At 42.7% G+C, this 22,933-nt stretch overlaps 2 protein-coding genes across 3 annotated transcripts; one reads left to right on the top strand and one right to left on the bottom strand.

The window, feature by feature from the left end:
- The first annotated feature begins 597 nt into the window (after positions 1 to 597).
- On the top strand, positions 598 to 9,655 carry LOC310959971 (putative ATP-dependent RNA helicase DDX17). Its single transcript, XM_083931536.1, has 13 exons — positions 598 to 1,001; positions 1,673 to 1,832; positions 1,988 to 2,084; positions 2,205 to 2,338; positions 2,443 to 2,508; positions 2,643 to 2,784; positions 2,937 to 3,097; positions 3,588 to 3,760; positions 4,049 to 4,159; positions 4,367 to 4,428; positions 4,547 to 4,606; positions 7,697 to 7,924; positions 8,449 to 9,655. The coding sequence occupies exons 1-13, from the start codon at positions 952 to 954 to the stop codon at positions 8,943 to 8,945; spliced, it is 1,941 nt and encodes a 646-aa protein (XP_083787662.1). The 5' UTR covers positions 598 to 951; the 3' UTR covers positions 8,946 to 9,655.
- A 113-nt stretch (positions 9,656 to 9,768) lies between these two features.
- Positions 9,769 to 21,946, bottom strand: LOC310959961 (ADP-ribosylation factor-binding protein GGA1-like; the record flags this gene model as incomplete). Of its 2 annotated transcripts, none has more annotated exons than XM_083931524.1 (17): positions 9,769 to 11,019; positions 12,303 to 12,413; positions 12,552 to 12,721; positions 12,824 to 13,050; positions 13,473 to 13,660; positions 13,814 to 13,887; positions 14,053 to 14,202; positions 14,345 to 14,458; positions 16,195 to 16,276; positions 17,572 to 17,709; positions 18,119 to 18,199; positions 18,383 to 18,483; positions 19,029 to 19,152; positions 19,237 to 19,335; positions 19,747 to 19,822; positions 20,664 to 20,748; positions 21,904 to 21,946. In XM_083931524.1, 17 exons carry the CDS (start codon positions 21,944 to 21,946, stop codon positions 10,909 to 10,911), a joined length of 1,974 nt encoding a protein of 657 aa, XP_083787650.1. In that variant the 3' UTR covers positions 9,769 to 10,908. The 2 variants fall into 2 exon arrangements, with proteins under 2 accessions (XP_083787650.1, XP_083787649.1); XM_083931523.1 differs by having other exon boundaries at positions 14,053 to 14,205.
- Positions 21,947 to 22,933: the final 987 nt, after the last annotated feature.

Here is a 22,933-nt window from a genome sequence, read left to right on the forward strand (position 1 = left end):
ATGTACATGCCAATAAAGCACATGTTGAGATGAATAGAATTGAGAGACAGACCGACATAGTGGCACAGTGTTGCAACTGGCGTGTCTTTCAGAGCAATATTAGATCCCACTGCTCTTTTAAGGGTAACGTGTTCACCTGTTCATTTATGAAAATGACGTGACACAAATGACAGGTGTGCATTTCTCAACACTTGCGCGTTCAGCCAGCCTGATATTGCCCGTCAGCCCTTTGCTTGTTGTTTAATAACAGCGGCCGACTCTCCAGGCTTCACCTTCTCATAAGTTCGCATTGGATCTTGCTGTTTGGGCGCAGAGGAGACCGCGGCACTGTGCTCGACCCCGCGGTCTTCCTTTTACAGAATGACTCACACCTGGCTTGACATAGACGCCGCTTCTCATCCAGGCTTGGTGTACGTGCAGGCCATTAAGCCCGGACGATCGAGTGATCAGACCAGCCTGGTTCAAGCCTGGCTTTTTCATTCATCCCGGATGTCTGCAGCTGACCAAAACAATGCAAATAGAAAAGGACTTGGTTCATCAGGACGTCAATCATACGTGGGGGCGGGGCTTCCCATGCAGCCAGCCAGTCACAGTGGATCCCGCCTCTGCTGTGTGCGCCATGCTAACAACAACAACAACATAACAGTAACAGTGCAGCTGGCTGTGCCTTGTTATTTTGTCAGTTGACATTTCTGTGGTATCTTACTTTTCACCATCCATTAAGAAAGAGTCAATTTCTTCACCCAGTGAGCGTTAAGCTAACGTTAGCATTTGGCTGAAGTAGAGGACGCGGCGTAACGTTAATAACATAACGGCGGTTTTCAAGGCCCGGAACGGTAACGATAAGCGGAAGCCAGGTAACCTGTCTGAGAAAGGCGTCCACTGAGCTAACGGTCGGGGCAACATTAAGTAAACGTGTCCACCTGTCATAGAAGAGCGTGTGTCCTCAACATGAGAGGCTCGCACGGAGACAGAGCTCGAGACCGTGGCCGTGACAGAGGGTGAGCAGCTTATTTCAACAGGTCAACACAGTCAAGCAACGTGAACGGTTGTGTGTGAGGCAGTTGTCATGAAAGGCCTTTGCTGCGTTTGTTGCGTTCAACAGCGGTAAAAGGAATGTTCTAGTCCAGGCAGAGGCGAGTCTAGAGTGTGTTTGGGCCCTGGGCAAAAATTAACAGGGGCCCCCGAACCAGCGTTCAATTCAATTTTATTTATAGTGCCAAATCATAACAAAAGTTATCTCAGGACACTTTACAAACTAGGTAAAGACCGTTCATCACCATTATGCAATAAATAACCTGACGCCAACAAAAAAAATGTTAAATGTTAACATTTTTATTTTTAAAAAGCACATTTTAGCTTTTGTGAAAGTTAGTTATAATCCAAATGTGAATACAAACATTTAAAAAATTGTAATTCAAACATTTATATGAAGAACAATAAAAACTTGGGTGGTGTCACGTGGGCCCCCCTTAGGGAGGTCAGGTCTCCTACTGTCATTGCAACCTTTGGGCATTGTCACTCCTGAAGTTCACAGTTTGTCACCCTTGGAGGCCCCCAATTGCCCATGGGGCCCTGAGCAGTTGCCTGCCTTGTCTGCTGACAAGCGGCACCTCAGCCCAAGGCAATGCCATAAAGCTAGTAACACACAATGTGTCTATTCCTGCTGCAGCAGCCCCCGTTTCAGCTCCAGCAGAAGCGGCCAACCTTCAGGAAGAAAGTTTGGGAACCCCGGGGACCGGTTACGAAAGAAGAGATGGGACCTGGATGAGCTTCCCAAATTTGAGAAGAACTTTTATACCGAACATTCGGAAGTGCAGCGAATGAGCCAGGTATCCCAAAAAATATAGCAATATTTTATCTTCTGATGCATCTCCCTAATGTAAACTTTTGTTTTGGGCATGGAGAGAGTGGCTCTATTGTAATAAAATGTAGTAAAAATGCTCTACAGGTGCTTAGTCTGTTGGTTGTGGTCTTGTGCTTTCAGTATGATGTTGAGGAGTATAGCAGAAAGAAAGAAATCACTGTTCGAGGCTCCGGCTGCCCAAAACCCATCACCAGCTTCCAACAGGCACAGTTTCCTCGTAAGTACACACATACATGGATATCTAGACACTCATAACTGTGGAACTACACACTGACTACAACTACTAAACCAAAGCTGTTTATAAACAAATAAGCAGACTTTTTTTTTCTCCATCTAGAATACGTTTTGGATGTACTCATGCAGCAGAATTTCAAGGAGCCCACGGCCATCCAGGCCCAAGGTTTCCCTCTGGCCCTCAGCGGGAGAGACATGGTGGGCATAGCTCAGACTGGCTCTGGGAAGACCTTATCGGTGAGACACGTCTTCCTCTGTCAGTGCTTGCTAACATGAATGCATAACATACTGGTATATTGCACAGCTGCATGATTCACTGACATCTCCCTCTTTGTCATCAGTACCTCCTGCCTGCCATTGTGCACATCAATCATCAGCCCTACTTGGAGCGTGGAGATGGACCCATTGTATGTGAAAGGGAATATATTAATTACTGAGTTGTCTGCTTTGGAATATCAGATCGTAAAAGCCATCTTTAGAGTGTCTAATACACTAAATGGTGGAATGTTATTATGACTTATACCGTATGTTTGCTGTGCAGTGCTTGGTTCTGGCCCCCACGAGAGAACTGGCGCAGCAGGTCCAGCAGGTGGCATACGACTACGGAAAGTCATCCCGCATTAAAAGCACTTGTGTATATGGGGGCGCTCCCAAGGGACCTCAAATCAGAGACCTGGAGAGAGGTTAGGAGTATTTACTGTTTAGAATAACACTCTTTCCCCCCACGCATTACCAACTATTAGGCGAAAAAGTGAGAGTTACAGAATTGTTTTTCATTGAAATCCAAAGTTTGATTTGTCCATGATATACTTAGTTTGTACGTTTTTTCCCCTAGGTGTTGAGATCTGCATTGCCACTCCAGGTCGTCTGATTGACTTCCTTGAGGCTGGAAAGACCAACCTGAGACGCTGCACATACTTGGTTCTGGATGAAGCTGACCGCATGCTGGATATGGGTTTTGAACCACAGATTCGCAAGATTGTGGATCAGATCAGGGTAAACCTAACGCTTTTGCTTTTGTTTTTATAGGAAAAGTATTAGTGTTTGGGTTTCAGCAGCAGTGAAAATCCTGCTGTGTTATCTTATGTGTTATGTTATAATAAGGTTGCCAAAAGTATCAATACATAATACTTTTCAATACCACATGTTTCAAAAATGATATGATATCCACATTGGATGTATCAAAAGTATTGAAGCTATTAAAAAAAGCAAGGGCCAGGAAAATCAACTGTGCTAGTTTGTGTCACGTGGCTTTTTCTGTACATTTCTGTATGTTCATTTGAGAAGAAATATCTATATCCTGATTTGTGTGCTAAGGACTTCTTGTTGAGGTATCAAAAGATGTATTTCTTAGAGGTATTTTGATACTAGTATTGTATCAAAGTTTAGAATTCTTTACGTTTGAGTATGTTTTTTGTCAGATGAAGCAGTCATTTTAGTGTCGGTCATTCCTTGTTTTTGTTTATTTGATGTGCTCTTTGCCCAGCCTGACAGACAGACATTAATGTGGAGCGCTACCTGGCCTAAAGAGGTCCGTCAGCTGGCAGAGGACTTTCTGAAAGACTACGTCCAAATAAATGTTGGAGCCCTGGAACTCAGCGCCAACCACAACATCCTTCAGATAGTGGATGTCTGTATGGAGAGCGAGAAGGACAACAAGTAAGAGGCTGTGGCCACATCGCCGATCTTTCCTTTCCTGCTCTGGCTTATTACAGTTAGTTTAGTTTGAATTGTTTGCGGTCCTTTTCCTTTGCATTCCTCGCTTTATCTGTCTTACTTCTTACTCTTTTCATGTTGACTGCATCTATTTCCCATCCCTTTTTAATCCTTAATTTTACGACCATTGCCTTTTTCGAAGTGATAAGTGACAACATATACATATATTATACATATATACATGTATAACTTGTAAATATCTAGTCATTTTTGTTTGTCTTCTTTCCTCAGGTTGCTTCAGCTGATGGAGGAGATCATGGCTGAGAAAGAGAACAAAACCATCATCTTCGTGGAGACCAAGAAGCGTTGTGACGATCTCACACGCAGGATGAGACGTGATGGGTGAGTATGTATGGTTTGATAGGTTTCTGTGCCATTTTTATCTTGCATGATCTCATGCATGGCCATGTTTATCATGTTTCGTATCTGACCCAGTTGTGGGAAGAGAAAGTCATGCATTTTCCTTATAGGGATTAAGAATATAAAATCTTGGTGATATTAACTGGTTAAATGCTCATTTATGTGACAGCTTGTTTGTCTCTCTTCTAGGTGGCCAGCAATGTGTATTCACGGCGACAAGAGCCAGCCAGAGAGAGACTGGGTGTTAACAGGTTCATCTAAAACCGACATTAGAACAGCGACTTCTGTTGTTTCCTTTCCTTCTCTCATGTTTTCACTGTGGTGATGATGTTCAGCTTCCGATCATCTTTTCTTTGTGTCATGTTGCAGAGTTCCGTAGCGGCAAAGCTCCCATCCTCATTGCTACTGACGTGGCCTCACGTGGTTTGGGTACGTCCTGTGTGCTCGAGCGCAAAGCAAATCTTTTCCTCACTATGACCACACACGGTTGATATACATACAAGATTTTAATTACATTTCATTTTTTTAATGTAGAAAAACAGTGGTCATTACATAATGATCAGACTCTCCACTGCATGTTTATTTACAATAGATTTCTGATCAAGACAACCCCACACACATTTGTTTTTCCTCCAAAGAACATGTGATGCTTCTCAGATAAAATGTGTATCTGAGAAGTATATCATATTTGAAGCAGGGTTTCCTGCCAAGATTGACTTTACTCTGTTAAATAACACAGAAAAACACTGAATATAGGAATCATGTTGAATAAAGTGTGAACATGTAAGGGGGGGCGCTAGTGAAGCAGCCCCTTACAAGATGGCAATCAACCTTTAACCTAATTCTATGTTCATTTGTTTTCTTTTCATTATTTTTTTCTTTGTTTTTTTGTTTCCAAGTCTCTCCTCCGGCAACTAGAAGCACACAGGCCCTCTGGAGCCTGCAGCCGGACCTAGGCATGACAAATCGAAAGCTGACTTGGGGAGAGAGACGGCCTGATTAATCAGTCCCAGACACAGCCATCTCTGCTGAAATCCTAGAACAGAGCCCTCAATCTAAAGTCCCCCCCCTTCCAGGACACTGGCTGCCTGGGCGACAGAAAGAGGGGGGGCGAACGCGGGGTGCTGCTGGGCTTCCAAATTTGATCCAAAGGTCGGGGGCGGCTGTCAGGTGAGAGGGCGAAGAGGGGGGTATGGAGGAGGGTGGGCTCCCCTCAGCCATGCCATCATCACAGTGACGCACCACACCATTTTCTGATTAAATTAACTCAGAGACTTTTTAAGAAAAGTTTCCAATATTATTCTAATGGGATATGGATAAGAAAACCCTATTTGTGGACAGTCCTTGAGGAGATGCATTTCTATTCCCAATAACACACTTTAAACAGCAAAATTAGTTTTACGTCAATTGATCCTGCAGATCAGTTTGATAGATCATACTTAAGTTTTGTGAAGCCGAGATACAGTGGTGCGTTACAAGAAGACAGACAAAGAGACAACTGCCAGGAAGTGAGGGAGGAAAGCAGCCAAAGCCGGGCATGGACGGCTATGTTGGAGGCTCCCCTCTGAACTGCCCCCTGATGCCAGCCCCTGACACCCCCCACCACTGGCTGTGCCGGCCGGCCTCTCCCTCTGCGGACGTCATGTCTGGTCCTGGCTGGCAGGAGTCCTGGCCTGGAGGAGCCACCTCTCTATAATCGATTTCCCTGCCTTTCACTTCTCTTCCTTTCTGTCCTTTCCTTCACTCAGTCTCTCTCATCTCTTATTTGTCCTGCTGTTCCTACTTGGTTGTCACTTCTTTCCCTCTGCTAATTTCTTCGATCCCTCTCATTTATCTCTCTTCTCTTACTTTTCCCCCCACCCTTACCCCTTTGACCTTCTATCCGGGTCTTCTGTTATCTTCTTATTTTCTTTAAACCATTGCTGAACCCTGTCCTTTTTGTCCCTTTGCCCCCTATCTCCAAATCTACTGTGTCCTGCTTTCAACCCCCCTTTGTCTTTAACACTTAGGAAGTTGTTTCTTTGTATCCATCATACCAGACCACCTGTCCAGTCTGAAAAAAACTCACCTGCTCTTGATGACGTGCTAAATCCTTCCATAAGGACTAGCAAAATCGGTCAGGACTTAAGTTCCCTGGCAGAGCCCACCCTCAGATTACAGAAAACATCCACATGGCCTCCCCTTAGTGTCTGTTTCTTGTTACTAAACTTGAAAAGCTGAGCTCGTTGCTATCGCTGCCATTGGAAGTGACCTTGGTCTTGACATCATAACAGCATCAGTTTCAATGTGTTTATATGTAGATTATGTCACAGACATATTGAACTCAACACTTCCTGATTCGTTTCTGTGGGCAGAACCTCAACCTTCTCTGTCTAAAACAAATCTTACTCGATTCTTTATTGTCATTATCATAGGAAAAACTCAATGTAACTCAATGTCGGTAGCGAGCCGAAGAAGTATCAGGGAGGTAGCCGCCAAGCCCTGCTCATGCAAGATGAGTGGTTCAGCCGTAAGTCGTTCTTACAAGGGCTTAAGCTCCTTGAAGTTCACATGAAAGAATCCAGTAAAGGCCTCCCCTCCTCCATCACCTCATGCTAGACACAGTGTAAACTCAGCAGTAATATCTGTAAGTCAAAAAAAGTCTGGAGGACATGAAAAGGCACAGATAAGACTAGAGTAGGACTGCTAGTCCAGACAGTTTCCAGCTTTGGGAGTGTTGTGGAGGAGTGGCGAGGTGGGTGAAGGGACTGCTTTTGTCCTCTCCTCCTGCCCCTGCTGACCTCCCAGGACTGGTGGTGTGTGGGACAGAGGAGTTACTTTGTAAACCATCACTAGATCTCTGATACAGGGTAAGTACTGTACCTCAACACCCCCAACCCCCCACCCCCCTCCTAATTTTCTCCTCCGCAAGCGTTCATCATTGTGCTTCCAAAACGAGACTTGTTTTCCTCAGTCTGTAATGAGAAACAGACCTTTCATTTGTTTTGAACAGATGTTTTTTTTCTAAAAGAAATGATCCTTCTCATTTGATTCCCATACTTAAACCATGAATCAGCAATCCCTTGAGACTGCTGTCGTTTACACATGGATCCTTGTAGGGTCACATGCCAAATTCTTCTGCAAACCACTGCAACTTTTTCATCACCTAATTCAATCGATCTGTAGCTTTGGCTGCACTTATTTGCATGTGTGCAAGCACGCTATTTCATTACTATACTAGGTTATTCAGCCCTGTTGTTTAATTGGCATGGCATGGTAAGTGAATTCATTTTCTAATTAGTACTTGAGTATTGTACAAACAGTTGATCATTTTTACAGGTAAGTGAGTGTAAGCTTTCAGAGGATGGTGGGTGTCTTGAGGGTATTGTCTGTCTGAATATTCCCAGCTCGAAAAGTTTAAATTCATGAACGGGATAAACTGTTTGTTATGTTCTGACTTCTGATTTTGTCTTTTCCATCCCTGTTACTGATCCCATCACACCACCCTTCTCGACTACCACTGCTGCCTCAAATGTCAAGACGTGGAGGATGTCAAGTTTGTCATCAATTATGACTATCCCAACTCATCGGAGGACTACATCCACCGCATTGGCCGTACGGCCCGCAGCACCAACAAAGGCACCGCCTACACCTTCTTCACTCCGGGGAACCTCCGCCAGGCCCGCGAGCTGATCCGGGTGCTAGAGGAGGCCCGACAGGCCATCAATCCCAAACTGCTGCAGCTGGGTGACACCGGACGTGGAGGAGGTGAGGGACACTTCCTCCTGGAGTAGATTACTATGTACTTTATATAGATTTAGCTGCTGAGATCTCATCACCAAAGAAGGATCTTTTTTGACTCTTGGGAATTGTAGTATTTGTGTTTCCTAATGTCTTTAGTATGAGGGTACCCACAGATGTACAGGGCAGGGATAAAGCCTGACATCTGGCATTTTTTGCACCTTCCAATATCTCCAATGGGTGCTATCTCCGCTATCTATTTTGTAAGGGTACTGACACTTCATCCAGAGCTTAGTATAGCCCAAGATGATTTTCATTGGTTTAAAGAAATACATAGAAACCGGAGCATCTTTTTCCCTCTATACCAGAATGCTAACTTGTGAAGCAAGACCATATGTCTGGCAATATGAGACTAGTATGAGGGTGTTGAAACAGATGTGATAAAACAACTTAACATCAAATCCACTTGACTGTGATAACTAGTGTGATGAGCCAAGATAGTTTGATGGCTGTTTGTCCTCCCTCTCATTTCTTTTTGTTTTAATCTTCAGGTGGCCGTTCTCGTTTTCGTAACAACTCCAGTTCTAACAATCCCAATCTGATGTACCAGGACGAGTGTGCCAGGCGAATGCGTTCTGTGGGTGGGAGCAGCAGCACCAAGGACACCCACGGCGGCAGCAGCAGTACCTACGGCCGCGGCAGCAGAGATAGCCGCAGAGGAAGCAGCCGGGACGTGGAGCGCTCCTCCTCCTCATCCTCCTCTTACAGAGATCGCGGCAGCAGGGACGGAGGACGGAGCTATGGATCCAGCTCCAACTCACACGACCAGTACCAGAGTAACAACAACGGCAGCAGTCAGTACAGCAGCTCCAGGAGCAGCTCTGGGTCGGCGGGCGGCGGAGTAGTGCAGGCCCCACCTTCTTCATCAGGCCCCCAGCCTCTGATGGCCAAGCAGTTCAACCCACCCCAGCCCATGATGGGCCTGATGGGCCACTCACCGTTCCAGTTTGCTCCTCAACAGCCACCCGCTCCATCAGGCAGAAAGTAATGTGATCTGTGCATCAGTCACACACAACACACACTGCAGACATCAAATCATTTAGACTGGCTCCCAGTTTATTAAGTGGCTGACACCTCTTGTTTTTGAAGTCAAATTAATCAGCATTCATTATTTAGTGTGAAAGAAGCTTTTCTGTCATTTGAGTTTGTAATGATGGTCTTGGAGTAAAAAAAACTACTACTACTACTTTTTTTGGTATTGTGAGCCTCTGAATAGGATTTATAGAACTTCTTATTTCCCCTTGTAAGTGTACCGCAGGAGGTTGGTGCTGGAGTTATATCTTGTATAGGCTTGTTTCTGTTGTAGGTCCAGTATCTTTACATTTGTTTGTGACAGTCACAAGATCAAGGTGACGTGGTGTTGCTTGAGCACACATAAGGTTAAAAATAGTTTTTTCATAGGGGGGTTTTGGTTTCCTTCTTTTGAACGTTTTCTTTGAAATTTCTCTTGATGGTTTCATGACGTAGATATTAATTTAAGTCATATAGAAGTATCTCTGCAGGGGCTTTGTGTATCCATGGGTGGGCAGTGCCACATGCTTATAAATGAGCTTTTCTTTCACATTTCCGTTTGTGTTGATGCCTTTTTCAGTTCACCACCACTGGTGACCAGTGTGGTCAAGTCTTTGCAGCAGTGATGGAGATTTTCCTAGCAGATAGTAAGTCCATTTTTACAGTTTAATAAAGCTCTTCAACGTATCCCTGTGTGGTCTTTAAATAATTGAAACTCCAATTAACTGCAACACAAATGAACAGGCCTTCAGGTCACCAAGAAAAAAAACTTTATTACCCTTTTTGAATATTTTACCAGTGTTGCACATTGCACAAGTCAAATTTACATAAGAGGACTGCCATCATTGGTATTTACAAAGCGGTCTCATTGGAGATTAGTGTAGCGGAATGTGATTGAGAGCCTGTGGGGAGGAGGAAGTGCTCAGCGTGGCTGACATGCATCTCTGATCAACTGTAGAAACCAGTTGAATATGTTTGAGACGAGCACTGCTCTGAGCGCCCGGGTTCATTCAAGTTTGCATGATATTCAGTTTTACCCCATAAATGCTGAAATATTAACTTAAATCACAAGATAAAGAAAAGATTAGTCAAAATGTAACATATAGCCTACTGGAAATGTTTTTGAATATATTAAGAATTTAAGGTTATAATGCAGCTGATCTGTATCTGAGAAACTGCAGACTTACTATGACTGATGTGTAACAGATGAAAAAAACAAATCCAACCAAACGCTTTCAAATGTTAGAACTGCAAAATAGGCACATATGGCAGATGATACACAACTCTGTTACAGTAAATGTTCCTTAAGAGACAGGAAAACAGTACAATCAAAAAAAGAATTTCTGTGCAAATCAAAATGTGGACTCAGTCACTGCAAAAGAAACTCTTTATCACTCATCACAAAATACACACCACAAAACATTGATTAAGTATAGTTTTGTCTTGCAAACTAAGACGAGTTGTGTCTATGTAAAGCTCACGTCCTTTCTCTCTCGGTGCGGTGGATTTTGTGAGCATAGTGTCCCATGTTGGCAGAGCATGCAGAGGTGAAGGTAAACTGATAGTTCAAATTAAAAACATCAAGCACGCCAAATGAGCAAGTATGCACACATCTGATGTTTCATTCTTTTTCGAAGCACTCTCTGTTAAAAAAAAAAAGATAAGACTGCAACAACTGTGGGGAAATGTGTTGCAGGTTTGTTTGAAAGCAGCCACACACAGCAGACTAGCCCTAGACACACGAGGCTCATTTAGAGCGAAGCATACACACATTACATTGACTGAGCATGAGCGTGATCCAAGGAAAATAATCGATACCAATCAAAGAAAGTACAATGTGTTTACAAAGGAAAACGGGCGTATGCAGAGTGTTGAGTTGGAGAGTTGGTTTAGGGAGTCTGAAAGCAGAGAGTCTGTCTGGTTATGGCTGGGTTTAAATGCTATAGGTTCCCCCACGTCTCTGGAGGAGGAAACTGTTCTAGACCGCCGCTCTCACTGTGCTCCTGTTCTCCCATGGTGAAGGTTAATCTGTACTGCAGCTGCACTTTCTCCTGAAGCACACAAACAAAGAACAAGGGAGGGGGATTGAATTAGAGTTAAACATCCAGAGATGGACATCCTCTGAACTTATCTTATTGACACGAGTCAGAAGAACTACTCTGATACAACAGGGATAACCACAGACCTATTACAGCCATTACAGTCTTTGTGTAGCCTGGGAACCAGACGAATCTGCTGAGCTCATATTTCATTTGTTCTGGCAGATGAGTCTGGCTCTTCTCTGTTCGGACGGATTACCAGCCGGCCAGGCCCTCAGCAATCTGATCACAACCATTTATATCATGTTTTACATTTACATTCTCTACGTCCTACCACTGCACAGTTTGCACATAACTGCATAATTGCACTGTTATCATTTACACTGGCTTTTTTTATTTAACTGTTATTTAATTCTCAAGTAAGATAACTTACAGTTTTTAAATATTTTTCTTCTTTTATACTTTTGGCATTCTGTGGACAGCAAATGAAGAATTCCATTGTACAGGGAAACAGGTTTCCTTTACTGTGCAACACAATAAACGCTTTGAATCTTGAATCTTTTAGACAGATCTACTTCCTGAACGTAATTTGTATTCTCCGTCCAGCACCACATACCAGACTCCGCAAACACAGATCAAGCTGTCAAACTAGACAATGCTGAACGAATATGAATCAAGATTGTGTTACTGTGTTGCCCATTTCTCGCCTCAAATGTTTTCATAAATACATTTTCTTCACTGTTTAGTTGTAATTTGATTTTAGTTTGTGACCCAGAGGCCATTTTTTCATGTTTTAAAGGGGACCAATCACACCCCTAACTTGCATGTGGCGCTCATTGTTACATCATTTTGTTGCTCTGACTGGTTGTAGGTCTATCTAACTGTTTCCAGAGGCGTTTTAGTCTGCATCTTTGAGAACATCCCTTGGTAATAGAAAAAAATAATTACCGTAAGTGGCATTTTTGTCTCTCCCCAGTCGTTTTGTAAATGGAGTTGTATGTGATTTAAAAACAGTGAAAGGTGATTTTCATACAGTTTAAAAAGTCACTGCAACGACGGGAGACAGCAGAGGGGTGTTTGATCGCAATGGTAGGGGTGGTGTTTTTATCCTGCTGCCCAGAGTTCACCGTGCTGAACCTCTGGCCGTAACTGCTGGGTGGCAGGAGCCTCTTTAAAAAACGCTTTTCTATTCAGGTCGGTTGCCACATGGTGTGAAACCAGCTTAAGACATGAAAGGTAGTTTCTTTTAAGGAAGAGCCCCAATATTTAGATTTTTTTTTTAAATCTTAGCTTACCTTGTTTGGGTTTGCCAGCAGCAGGATCTGTGTGACAGCAGCGGGAGGAAGGATGGGGTTGAAAGCTGGGAGCTCTGTTCCTGATGGAGGCTGCAGCTTCACTGCCATAGACTACAGTGGATAAATAAAAACATTCTTTAGTGAGACAATCAGCTGCAGTGGTTCAGTAACAATTTGTTTACATGATGAACCTTGTATTTACAACTGTCCCTAATGGGAGACGAAGGCCTTGAACGTGTCACTTCTGACCTTTGGAGCCGTGGTCTGAAAGTTTATGTTGCTGACGGGGACAGGAGCGGACGACAGCATGGAGATGATCACCACCAGCACGTCGGGACGAGACGGAGGCGAGTCGCGAGCAAAGTGAAAGAGAACCCGCAGACTGTGTCCGTCAAACACAGTCACAGGTAGCAGACTACCTGGAGAGAGAAAAGACAGAAAGATGGAGAGAGAATAAAAGAGTGTCTAGTAAATCTGTACTTCCAGGCGGGTAGAAGCATGAATCTGTTTAGTTCACTTACTGGGCTTAATGGATTCTAGCGGTATAAAAACATCAGTCAGGGAGACTTCTGCAGAGGGAGACTCTGTGTGAACCGGGGACATATCCAGCAACGTCGCTGCGATGCTGGGCTGACAGTTGAGAGGTGCGGGTTGTTCAGCGGTGAAGGTTGGGATGGGGTTCGGGGTGATGTTGCACCCAGACTTGCTCTGGAGATCTCTCAGAGTAGGTTTGCACTGCTGCTTGTCCCTGAAAGCAGATACGTAAACAACTGATGTGGATGCTAAGTGGCTAAATAAAGTATTTCAAAAACTTCAAAAAACCAAAGAACTCCCTTCTCACTAACTCCACGCACATTTTCTGGGGAAAATTTTTAGTTAACATAGGCAACCAAGAGTTAACGAAAACAGAAACCAGAATGAAAACGTGAGGAGTAAAAGGTCAAAGCATAAACTGCAGCCGTTAACTTCTCTGATAAGTACGACCTCAGAGGCTTTGGACTGTAGAAACTTTAGAAATCTTTTACCAACAGCGACTGCTACAACACTTATCTACGTAACCCTGGTATATACCAGGCAGACAAGCATATCAAAACTTAAACTTTCAAAATATTATGGCTACGGTGAGGCTATTTCCCACAGTTTGGCCTTAGAATCATTTTAGTTAAATACCATTTGACCTGCAGGCCCTCTGGAGGCAAGGACTGTTGCATCAGTGTCTTTCCCAGCAGGTCAAGCTCGTCCAGGGCTGAGTTCCCAGGGGTGGAGCCAGACGAAAGAGGCTGAGAGTGGGAGGCAGGGTCCGGACTCAGGAGGAGACTGGGTGCTGCTGGGATGTCTGCGTCTATGCTGTCAGAGGACTGGAAGTACAAAGTGAGTGTGTGTGAGTTAAAAATAGTGATCAAACAAGACTTCAATTCTGAAGTTTAAAAGAAGTTGTACAAATCATGCAAACATCATGTCCCTGGACCATCACAGTTCTACAAAAACAATCAAACCCTCCCTTTGCTGACCTGGAAGGAGTCCCAGGCTGTGGAGTCTTCGGGCTGTGAGGGGGGGTTGGAGGTGTGTGTCCCTTCACTTAAACCTGTAGAATACACAGAGAGTGGCAGAACTATTTAGCAAAAAAAATAATTTTAAGAGCATTTCCACAAGTTTTCTTTCCCTCAAATTAGCCCTGTAGTTCAGCTTCTTGAGAGCTCCACAAAATCACGATCAACATCCTGCATATTTATCAGTGACGTGTGGTTACCGAGTGACATGAGCTCGTCGTCGAGGAGACTGATCCCCATCTCTTGTGAGGGGGCGTTCAGGCTGTCTGTTGGAGTGGGGAACTCTGGGAAAGACGGAGGCGACTGTGGTGATGTGTCCAGTCCTGACAGATCTAGCAGTGCTGTCCCTCCTCCTTTGAGAGATGGACAAAAACAAAAAACAGGACCTTTTTAATCTATAACCGTTTCTGCATTAAACATTTCTGTAAACGGATCCTTCTGAACCCAGATCTGTTACGCTCTGTGTGTTTCGGTGCTCAACGCCTCACCCACCTGTTTGTTTCTGTGTGTTTAATGTGTTGTTGCCGTTTACTATCTCCCCCTTCACCTGCTGTTTGTACTGGTTGATGACGTGAGTCAGGCTGTCGTTGGCCTGCAGGATCTCAGCTGTGGAAAGACATGAGAAAAGGCTCCTTATTGTTTTCACAGTGTTACGATAGCAGAACTGATGTCTCTCCGGCTGGACAGTGGAGTGGTCTAGAGCTTAGAGAGACTGTTTATAAACTGATGGATCAGAGCATAAAACATTTTTTGTCAGCAAGCAACTTTCCAGCTGAAGGGACAATGCTCAAAAGTAAAGACTGGGCATGAGAAGCAGCGCTGGGTTTGGTTAGAAAGGGATACTTGGGAAAGACAGTGAACCTCAGCAGCTCTACGGGCCAGAGGGGAGAAGTAAAGCACATCTTCTCCAATAAGCCGACCGTTATTATCAAGGCTAGTTGATTAGATGTTTATTTTAAATATTTTATAATGAATTGCAAATGCCTCCTAGACACAATTTCCTAGTAAAAATAGCAGTCCTGGATATATAAACAAATAAACATAAATCATTTTTGAAGATAGTTAAGACACATTGCATATGTGGGGAGTGGTATAAAGGTTTACCCCGTTTAGCATCAGCTTTTAATGATTAGCTCCAATGGTTTCTGTGTTTATATTGTGGGCGTGTCTCTGATGCTCTTATCAGACAACTTTGAAAAGAACAAGGAAGGCTGAGTTCAGTGTCCTGTTGGAGATAGAAAACACCTGCGCCCCTTATCTTTAGCAAATTAGGACTTCACAGTCTTTTAGTGCTAAAGGCAGCTCCTAAATGTGTGTAAAGTTAGAAGTAGTCAAGAGGAATCCGAGGTCAATAAGAGCAAATTACAAACTATCCTAAAATGTCTTAAAGTGGAAAAGTCACATTTATTTACAGCCATATATTTTCCCATATATGGTTTGCAGTCATCCTGGCTCTGACTTTTCCTTTACTAATGTCCTTCCATGCACAGGTTGACAAGAAGTAAAAAGCTGGTCTTGTTTGTGTCTCTCACTATCATCATGTTGTAGTCTGATCATTACGAGGCCTCTTCCATGGATACCTGCTAATTGTTAACAAGCTGCCAGACATGAAAGAGGCTGATAATTAGCTGCACATATACTTGACAAGTCAACAGCCTATATTACTCTTCGTTTCATTTTTACATTTGACTTTAAAATCTTTATTTGCTTATAGCAACATACCTCAGAAACTCAAGAATTCCCTTAAAAGAGACCCAGAACAGCCCAAGAAAGCCAATCACAGTTTCATAAAACAGGACATCCCCTCCAGCAACAGGATCAACCCGCCCCTTCTCTCGGCTCTAAAGGCACGGTCACACACATGCGAAATAAACATTGCCCTCCTGTTCCCTTCCATGCTTTTTGAGTGACGGGGGAATAAAACATTTGCGTGAAGTTTAAAATTTGGGGAAGTTTGACCAGCAGGAAATATCACCTCAGCAGGTGATGGTCTGTCACCTGCATTCACGTGTGTGATCGCGCCTTAACACTTGTGTCATGTCCTTAATAAAAATTGGTCTCAACAGCTTTGTGAAGAGGTTTTGAGAGGACACTTTTAGCTAGGAAAGTCAAATGATTGTCATTTTTTTAAATTAACCTTCTTTTAACCAGGAAATATAATCATCAAACACACAAGGACTAAAATAACATTTATCTCTTCAATTAGCACTTGAAGTTATGAAGGCATTTGCAAATGACATTGATGAGGACTAATGGAGCTAAAAACACTCTGCAGCAAATAAACAAGGGGAGATCATTCCTTTTGAGAGATGTAATAGCAGATCAATAAAAATAAAGCTCACCCAGAGCCTCGTCGTTGTCCTCCGTATCACTTGCCAGTCTGAACAGTGTAGGTCTCATTTTCTCACAGCGCTGGTACAGGTCCTGACCACACAAAACACACTTTTATCTACTTGAAATTCTGTCACTAAACAGTCTAAGGGGCCGTCCAAACCAAGACGCATGTTGCTGTAACCTAGGGCTGAAACAATTACTCGAGAAAGTCAAGTTACTTGATTACAAAAATGATTTGTTTAATTACTATCTCACGCGTTATGCGGCCTGTTCAGTGCAGGGATCATTGTTCCACATGGACCGTTTTTACGGATGCACACCACTACATTCGGAAAAGGCCGAGGACCATTTCACACTTATATAATAATAATAATAATAAAAAAACAGAGGGTAGAAGATGGTGGAGTTGTTGTAGGTGATCCTGAAAAGATGAGAGGGTAGAGAGAGTGGTGGAAGTAATGGCTTTGGTGGTGATGTACAGCTGGGTATCGTCGGCATAACAGTGAAAGTGAAGACCATGGCGGCGGATGATTTGACTTAGTGGGAGCACGGACAGAATGAAGAGGACTGGACCAAGAACTGAGCCTTGAGGGACAGGGAAGATGTTGGATTTATGGTTGTTGATGGAGCAGTTAACTAGAACTGTTCTACTACAACAGCACAACATCGATGATTTGGTGTCTGAGCCAAAAGCAGCCTGTTGTTTTACGCCACTTTATTTCAATACATTTTTAAGCAAAATATATATATATCTTTTTTTATCCGATTAATCGATGGAATAAACGGTAAAATACTCGCTTACAAAAAGACTCGATAGCTACAGCCCTACTGTAAGCGAAAAAGTTTTGTATGGTTTTGGCCGATCATCCAGACGAGGCAGCGTTTTTTGGGAGCCTGAAAACAGGTCCCAGAGTGGATACATCTCAGAACGCCACCTTTGCGTTTTTCGTCTGGAAAGCTTATCCGCATATTTTGTGAAGCGGTGATGTCATTGCACCACCTCTCGACCCTATAGCCTCCGACCTTTAGCCCTCGATCCTCTAACCCTGCAACGTCACTAAACAACAATAATAACAACACCACAATCCCACAAACGATTCCATTCTCTTTCTTGGGCTTGCACTCGCCACCTTCTTCTGTCTTCCTCCTCTTCTTCTTCTTCTTCTTGTCTTTGTATGCGGCGCGCAGGCTTTATGTGCATTCGCCGCCCCTTCTTCTCTGTTGTTGGTGTATTTCTATAGCTGAGTTACAGTGCCACATATAGGCTTGGCATGTGCACGACAGGATTTTTAGCCGGTTTCAATGGTTTTGTGTGGACACCGATATTCTTGAGACGGCGCCGTGTTTACAGAAAACTTTTTAAGAACAACAGGGAATTAGTTCACCTGTAGGAGTTCAGCGTTGCTCTGATTGTCGGCGGTGTTGTCATAGTCCTGCAGAAGCTGAGTCAGCAGAGTGACACTCTCCTTCACCTCCTGAATGGCATTCACCCTCTTTGACACCTTCTCTGCTCGCTTCTGATCCTGCAACAGACAAGAAGACAAATTCACAGACGGCACACGTAGCTGTATGAAAATGATTCGACATAAAGCAAGCTGCTGAAACATAATCATCGAAAAACACAAAAACAGCCAAAGGCACGAATGTTGAAATACAGCAGGTTCAGCGAGAGGCCATTAGAAAAAAAAAAAGCCCAAGTTTACTCTGAACTCCTGCTGAATCACTGCCAGTGACACACAAAACCCTTCAGGACACCCAACCCATTTCCTCGTTCAGTTATTGTTCCTGCCATGAACGCAGTAGTCTGGCATTTTACTGCTTTTCTTAAAAATCACAAACCCAAGACTGTATCCGAGCAGCCCGGAAAATTGGAGGTGCAGTAAATGTGTAACAGAAAAGAGCGATTTAGGAAGAAAACTGAAAGAGGTTTACCTCTTGGACCATTTCCTTGATGAGTTTGTTGGCAGCTTTTAGGTCATCTGGGTGCGAGCTATTCAACAGGCGGGCCAACATCTGACAAAGCAGACAGACATGGATCCCATGGTGAGAAATGAGTGAACGGGCGTCATACGTCTCAAAGGGTAGACGAGCACAATCATGACAGCATGCACCGTGGGTAACAAACCCACTCAGGACACATTTATCCTCACGTTGGAAAGCACCTCTTCAGATAACTTTTAACACACAAGTTCTTACTTTTGACTTCTCCTCATCTTCAAAAATGGCATTCTTAGGTCTGGGTGGAGGGAGGTTCAGTAGTTTGTCAGGTGGAAGCTCTGGGTCTTGTTTAATAATACCTGAAAAAAAAGACAGATATAATATGAATAATATGAAAACGAAAAGGAGTTAAATGCTTCCAATCATTATGTAGCACTGTACAATGTCAAGAATTTTATCATCTCATCTTCATCCTCTTATCCGGGGTCGGGTTGCGGGGGCAGCAGCTTTAGCAGGGGACCCCAAACTTCCCTTTCCCGGGCCGCATTAACCAGCTCTAACTGGGGGATCCTGAGGCGTTCATAGGCCAGTGTGGAGATCTAATCTCTCCACCTGGTCCTGGGTCTTCCCCGAGGCCTCCTCCCAGCTGGACGTACCCGGTACACCTCCCTAGGCGCCCAGGGGGCATCCTTACTAGATGATCCTGAACCACCTCAACTGGCTCCTTTTAACGCAAAGGATCAGCAGCCATCCGTGAGGAATTTTAGCAACGTTATTTTAAAAATGGACTTTGGCTGCGGGAGTCATCCCAAAGGGCTCAATAAAGAGAAGTTTAAGTCTTTAGTGCCTCTTAACAACTTTAGAAGTTAAAATTTCCATTCCTCTAATGGCGATAGCCTCTTACCTTGTTTTTTCAACATCTGGTAGGCATCTGAGATCTTGGCTTCATCAGGTAACCCCAAAGTCCAGCTGAAGATCAACTCCAAAACCTTCTTTTTCACCGGCTCTGGTGACCGTGAGCCCAGGTACTGAGTGGGGGATTGAGGAGAACCGAGTGATTTACAGAAGTGTAAAGAAAAACAAACATCAAAGAGGCACTAAGAAAGTCTTACCTTTGGAGAAACTACTTTGATGAGTTCATTGAGAAATCGGAACTTGCCCACTTCACTGTGAAACCTTTTCCCACAGTTTTTCATACACGTCTCCAGAACCTAGACAAGATGTACAATGTAAGAGATAAAATGAATCTGAAAACAGCAACATCGTGCTCTAAAAAAGATATGACACTTTAATTGTTTAATATAAATTTAGACAAACAGCCAATGTGCATTTTGGTTTGTTTCTGTCACATTACTATATATTCCTCATAATACAATCAGCACTACAGACTCTTCTGAAAACATCCAACTAATATTCTGATTTAGAGTTTTGATGCATATGGGTTTTTAGGAGCCCATGGAAAATGTATGGGTAAAATCTGCCAAAAGAATCAGTAAAACATCTTTTAAGTTTACAAGTTTTATTTAGTTAGTGGAGTGGAATAAACTGATGAGACACAGAACCAGGATTGTCAGTACTGAGGCAATACTGAACATCAGATCCCGGTTCAGATCTGAACTCACCAGCAGGGCCTGCATGGCCTCCCACTCCTGTGGAGACTGGATCTTGTGGGCCAGGAGCCTGGTGGCCAGCTGAGGTCTGTAACACAAGTCACACAATGAGCTGAAAGGCCAGAGCACTGTAGTGAAGTCTCCTGCAGACTACTAGAGATGGATTCAAGTCAATTATTTTTTTCAATTCAGTGTTTTAATGTTAAATGAACACTTATATCAATGAATATGTCAGATTAACCCCATAACGATTTCTAAAATAATTAAGAATAACTGTTGACAAATATCAAGTTTGTTTAACTTCCCATTAATATGCAGATAGCTTTATGCATACATTTCCAAATTCCATATTTCTTTGTTTGTTTGTTTATTTGGATCCCCTTTAGCTTCAGTGTGGCTAGAAGCTATTCTTCCAGGGGTCCTGCAGTTTTAGATTGTGACAATACAATTTACACAATCACATTAAACACAATATTAAAACATTAAACATTACATCACATCACACAAAACACAACTCAAATAGTGACAGAATTATAACTGATGCAATAAACAAAAAACAGACATTAAACGACTCCAAATGAATCTATACCTAAAGAATTAGTGATAAAAAAAGCCTGTGTGACCAACTCACGACAAGAACTAGCATTAGATACTAAAGTTTTATTGAATGTAATATTCTTAAAATGAAGTGAGAAGTCTTCAGCTGTAACGTGGAGCAGTGAATTGAACGCATGTGTTAATTTGCATTCACAACTCTGTTTAGATTAATAACAAGGATTTCACTGATTTTAAGTTCAACAGGGAAACCTTCTTTGGTAGACAAGATGTCCACGACTGCAGCTGGGGTCTCCACAATGAATAAACTAGAATCAGCATCAGTCAGACCATAATTAATTTATGAACGTCGTGGCCCTGTGGCGTCCTCTTACCCCTCCAAATCATTGTTGAGCTGGTCACAGAAGGCATGGATGCTGCTCCATTCTGTGTCTCTGTTCAGTGGGTTTGTGGCTTTGTCTGAAACAGAAGCAAATGAGATGTTAAACAACAGAAGTGATGGACGTTACTTAATCTTTCCTTTATTGTCCACAATATAAAAAGTTGTCTTTGGCTTCACCGTATAAACTCACACAATAACACGCATTAACAGGTCATTCAATACACAATCAAAGAGTAAACTTCCGCTTCACTGCATTACATCAAATATTGTTATTCTAATATTAGAATACATATGTCTGAGGTGCTGGTTACAGTAATTGCTGATATGAAATAACTTCCTAGTGCTGAAGGTTGCATCCTCTTTCTAAATTGACCTTAACAGTGAACATCTCTACCTGGTCAGGTAGCTTATGTTTTTTTACACTCAGCTGCCACTTTATTAGGTACACCCATCTAAAATAAAGCAGTCCTTTTGTAGCTGTTATACCAAAATATTAGGGACACCTCTGAATACAATGCAATGACATTCAACAGAACCACAACAACACATTCATGGAGGTACGGTTAGGGATCATTACACCACTATTATTGTTTTAGGCTTGTATTATATTAGCTAGCAGGTTCTTACCTAGCAACTGAGTGTTTTGTTGTTAATGTACTAAATTAATTAACTAAACATCAATATTCGCACCATGTTGACTTATAATGTTTAAGCTTTCTCACACACAAAAGAAATTGCTAAGCACTTAAGAAACCGCTCCAGACATTCCGAGTGACTCCATGATTCAGAGCCATAAATCTGTGTCACATAACCCCAGCATGTCACCGGGCAGAGACACAGACAGGGCAGGTCCTCGGTAGCTAGTCCTCGGTCGGTCTCGTCTAGAACTTTCTTAAAAGGCCAAAGCTTTGCCGTAATCATAATCTAACCTCTGTGACCGAAAATGGGGCCCCCTGATCACCTCATCGCCAACTACCGATCTGAGCTATCGTGCCGCAGGGCTAAAGCTACGTCCGGCTGGGTTGTGTGTTGACAGCTGGCAGGCACAGCAGCTCCGGAGCTAACGCTAGCTTAGCACCCTGATGTGGCGGCAGGGTCCGGGTCCCCTCTGCAGGGACACTCGCGGCTCCACTGGGCTGTCATGTCATCTACAATCAGTCGCGGATAATTATGAGTGAGTGCCTGGCTCTGCAGGCGATACCTGCTCTGTAGAGATAGTTTAAAGCACTCACTGATACGAGACTCCAAACTCTCCGTTTCTGGCGGCGCAGCCATCACTGCGAGATTTATGTGGTGCGGCGGTCTCGCGAGAGACGCACGAGAAGAGACACAGAGCTAGAGTGCATAGAAGAAACATTTAAGCATACATGTTTAACATATTCGTATAGTACGTACGAAAAAAACATATATATATATATATATATATATATATATATCATCCATCCATCATCATTATTATATGTGTACATTTGCCGTGTGTGTCGCCGTTTGTTTTAATATGCATGTTTACTCAACTTTCAAAGAGTGAATTGAAGCTGGGGGAAGATGCTGAAAAATATATATTACGAAAATACATAAAATCAAATTATTATTATTATTATTAATAGTAGTAGTAGTAGTAGAAGTAGTAGTAGTAGTAGTTATCTTATTAGTGTTATTATTGTGAACATTATTATAACATATAACTTATAATAATAATTATTAATATTAATATAAAATATACTTAATAATATAGCATATTTATTGAAATCGTATTTGCCATGCCCATTTTTCTAATTGCCTGCCAGGCAAAACATCATTCATTACGTCATAAGCTTGAATGTTTGTTTTTAACAATGCTTATAATGGAAAACAGAAATATTAAATCTAATTATTACTGCATTAATAAAATAAAGGAAGTATATACCGAAGTTGTTAATTATTTATTTGACGTTTGCCGTAGTATTGCCAGTGTATTTTTAAAGACATCTTGTAAAAGGCGGTCCCCAAGCTCGTGATGTGATGCTCATGACCCCACACTGACATTATGAAGTAATGTAATTCTATCAAAAGCCTGTGAATGTTCTCTTTTGTCCAGGTCCTCGTTATCCCCGCAGCAATTTCAGTCTAAACCAACTGGACTTGGTTATTGCTTATTTTGTTTTGTTCTATTTATTTATATTTTTATTTTGTTATTATTATTTATTTATTTAAAAATAACCAAGTCCAGTTTCTTTTGACTGAAATTGCTTTGGGGATTCTATCAAAACCATTTCTATGATC

The sequence above is a fragment of the Echiichthys vipera genome, assembly GCF_963691815.1.
Source record: "Echiichthys vipera genome assembly, chromosome: 17".
Lineage (NCBI taxonomy): Eukaryota > Metazoa > Chordata > Actinopteri > Perciformes > Trachinidae > Echiichthys > Echiichthys vipera.

Excerpts from the sequence above, each read along its gene's own strand:
- LOC310959971 (XM_083931536.1), top strand. The coding sequence starts at position 952 with ATGAGAGGCTCGCACGGAGACAGAGCTCGAGACCGTGGCCGTGACAGA. Across the intron at positions 2,085-2,204 it reads CCAACAGGCACAGTTTCCTC|AATACGTTTTGGATGTACTC; the intron begins GTAAGTACACAC and ends TTCTCCATCTAG. Across the intron at positions 3,098-3,587 it reads AGATTGTGGATCAGATCAGG|CCTGACAGACAGACATTAAT; the intron begins GTAAACCTAACG and ends CTCTTTGCCCAG.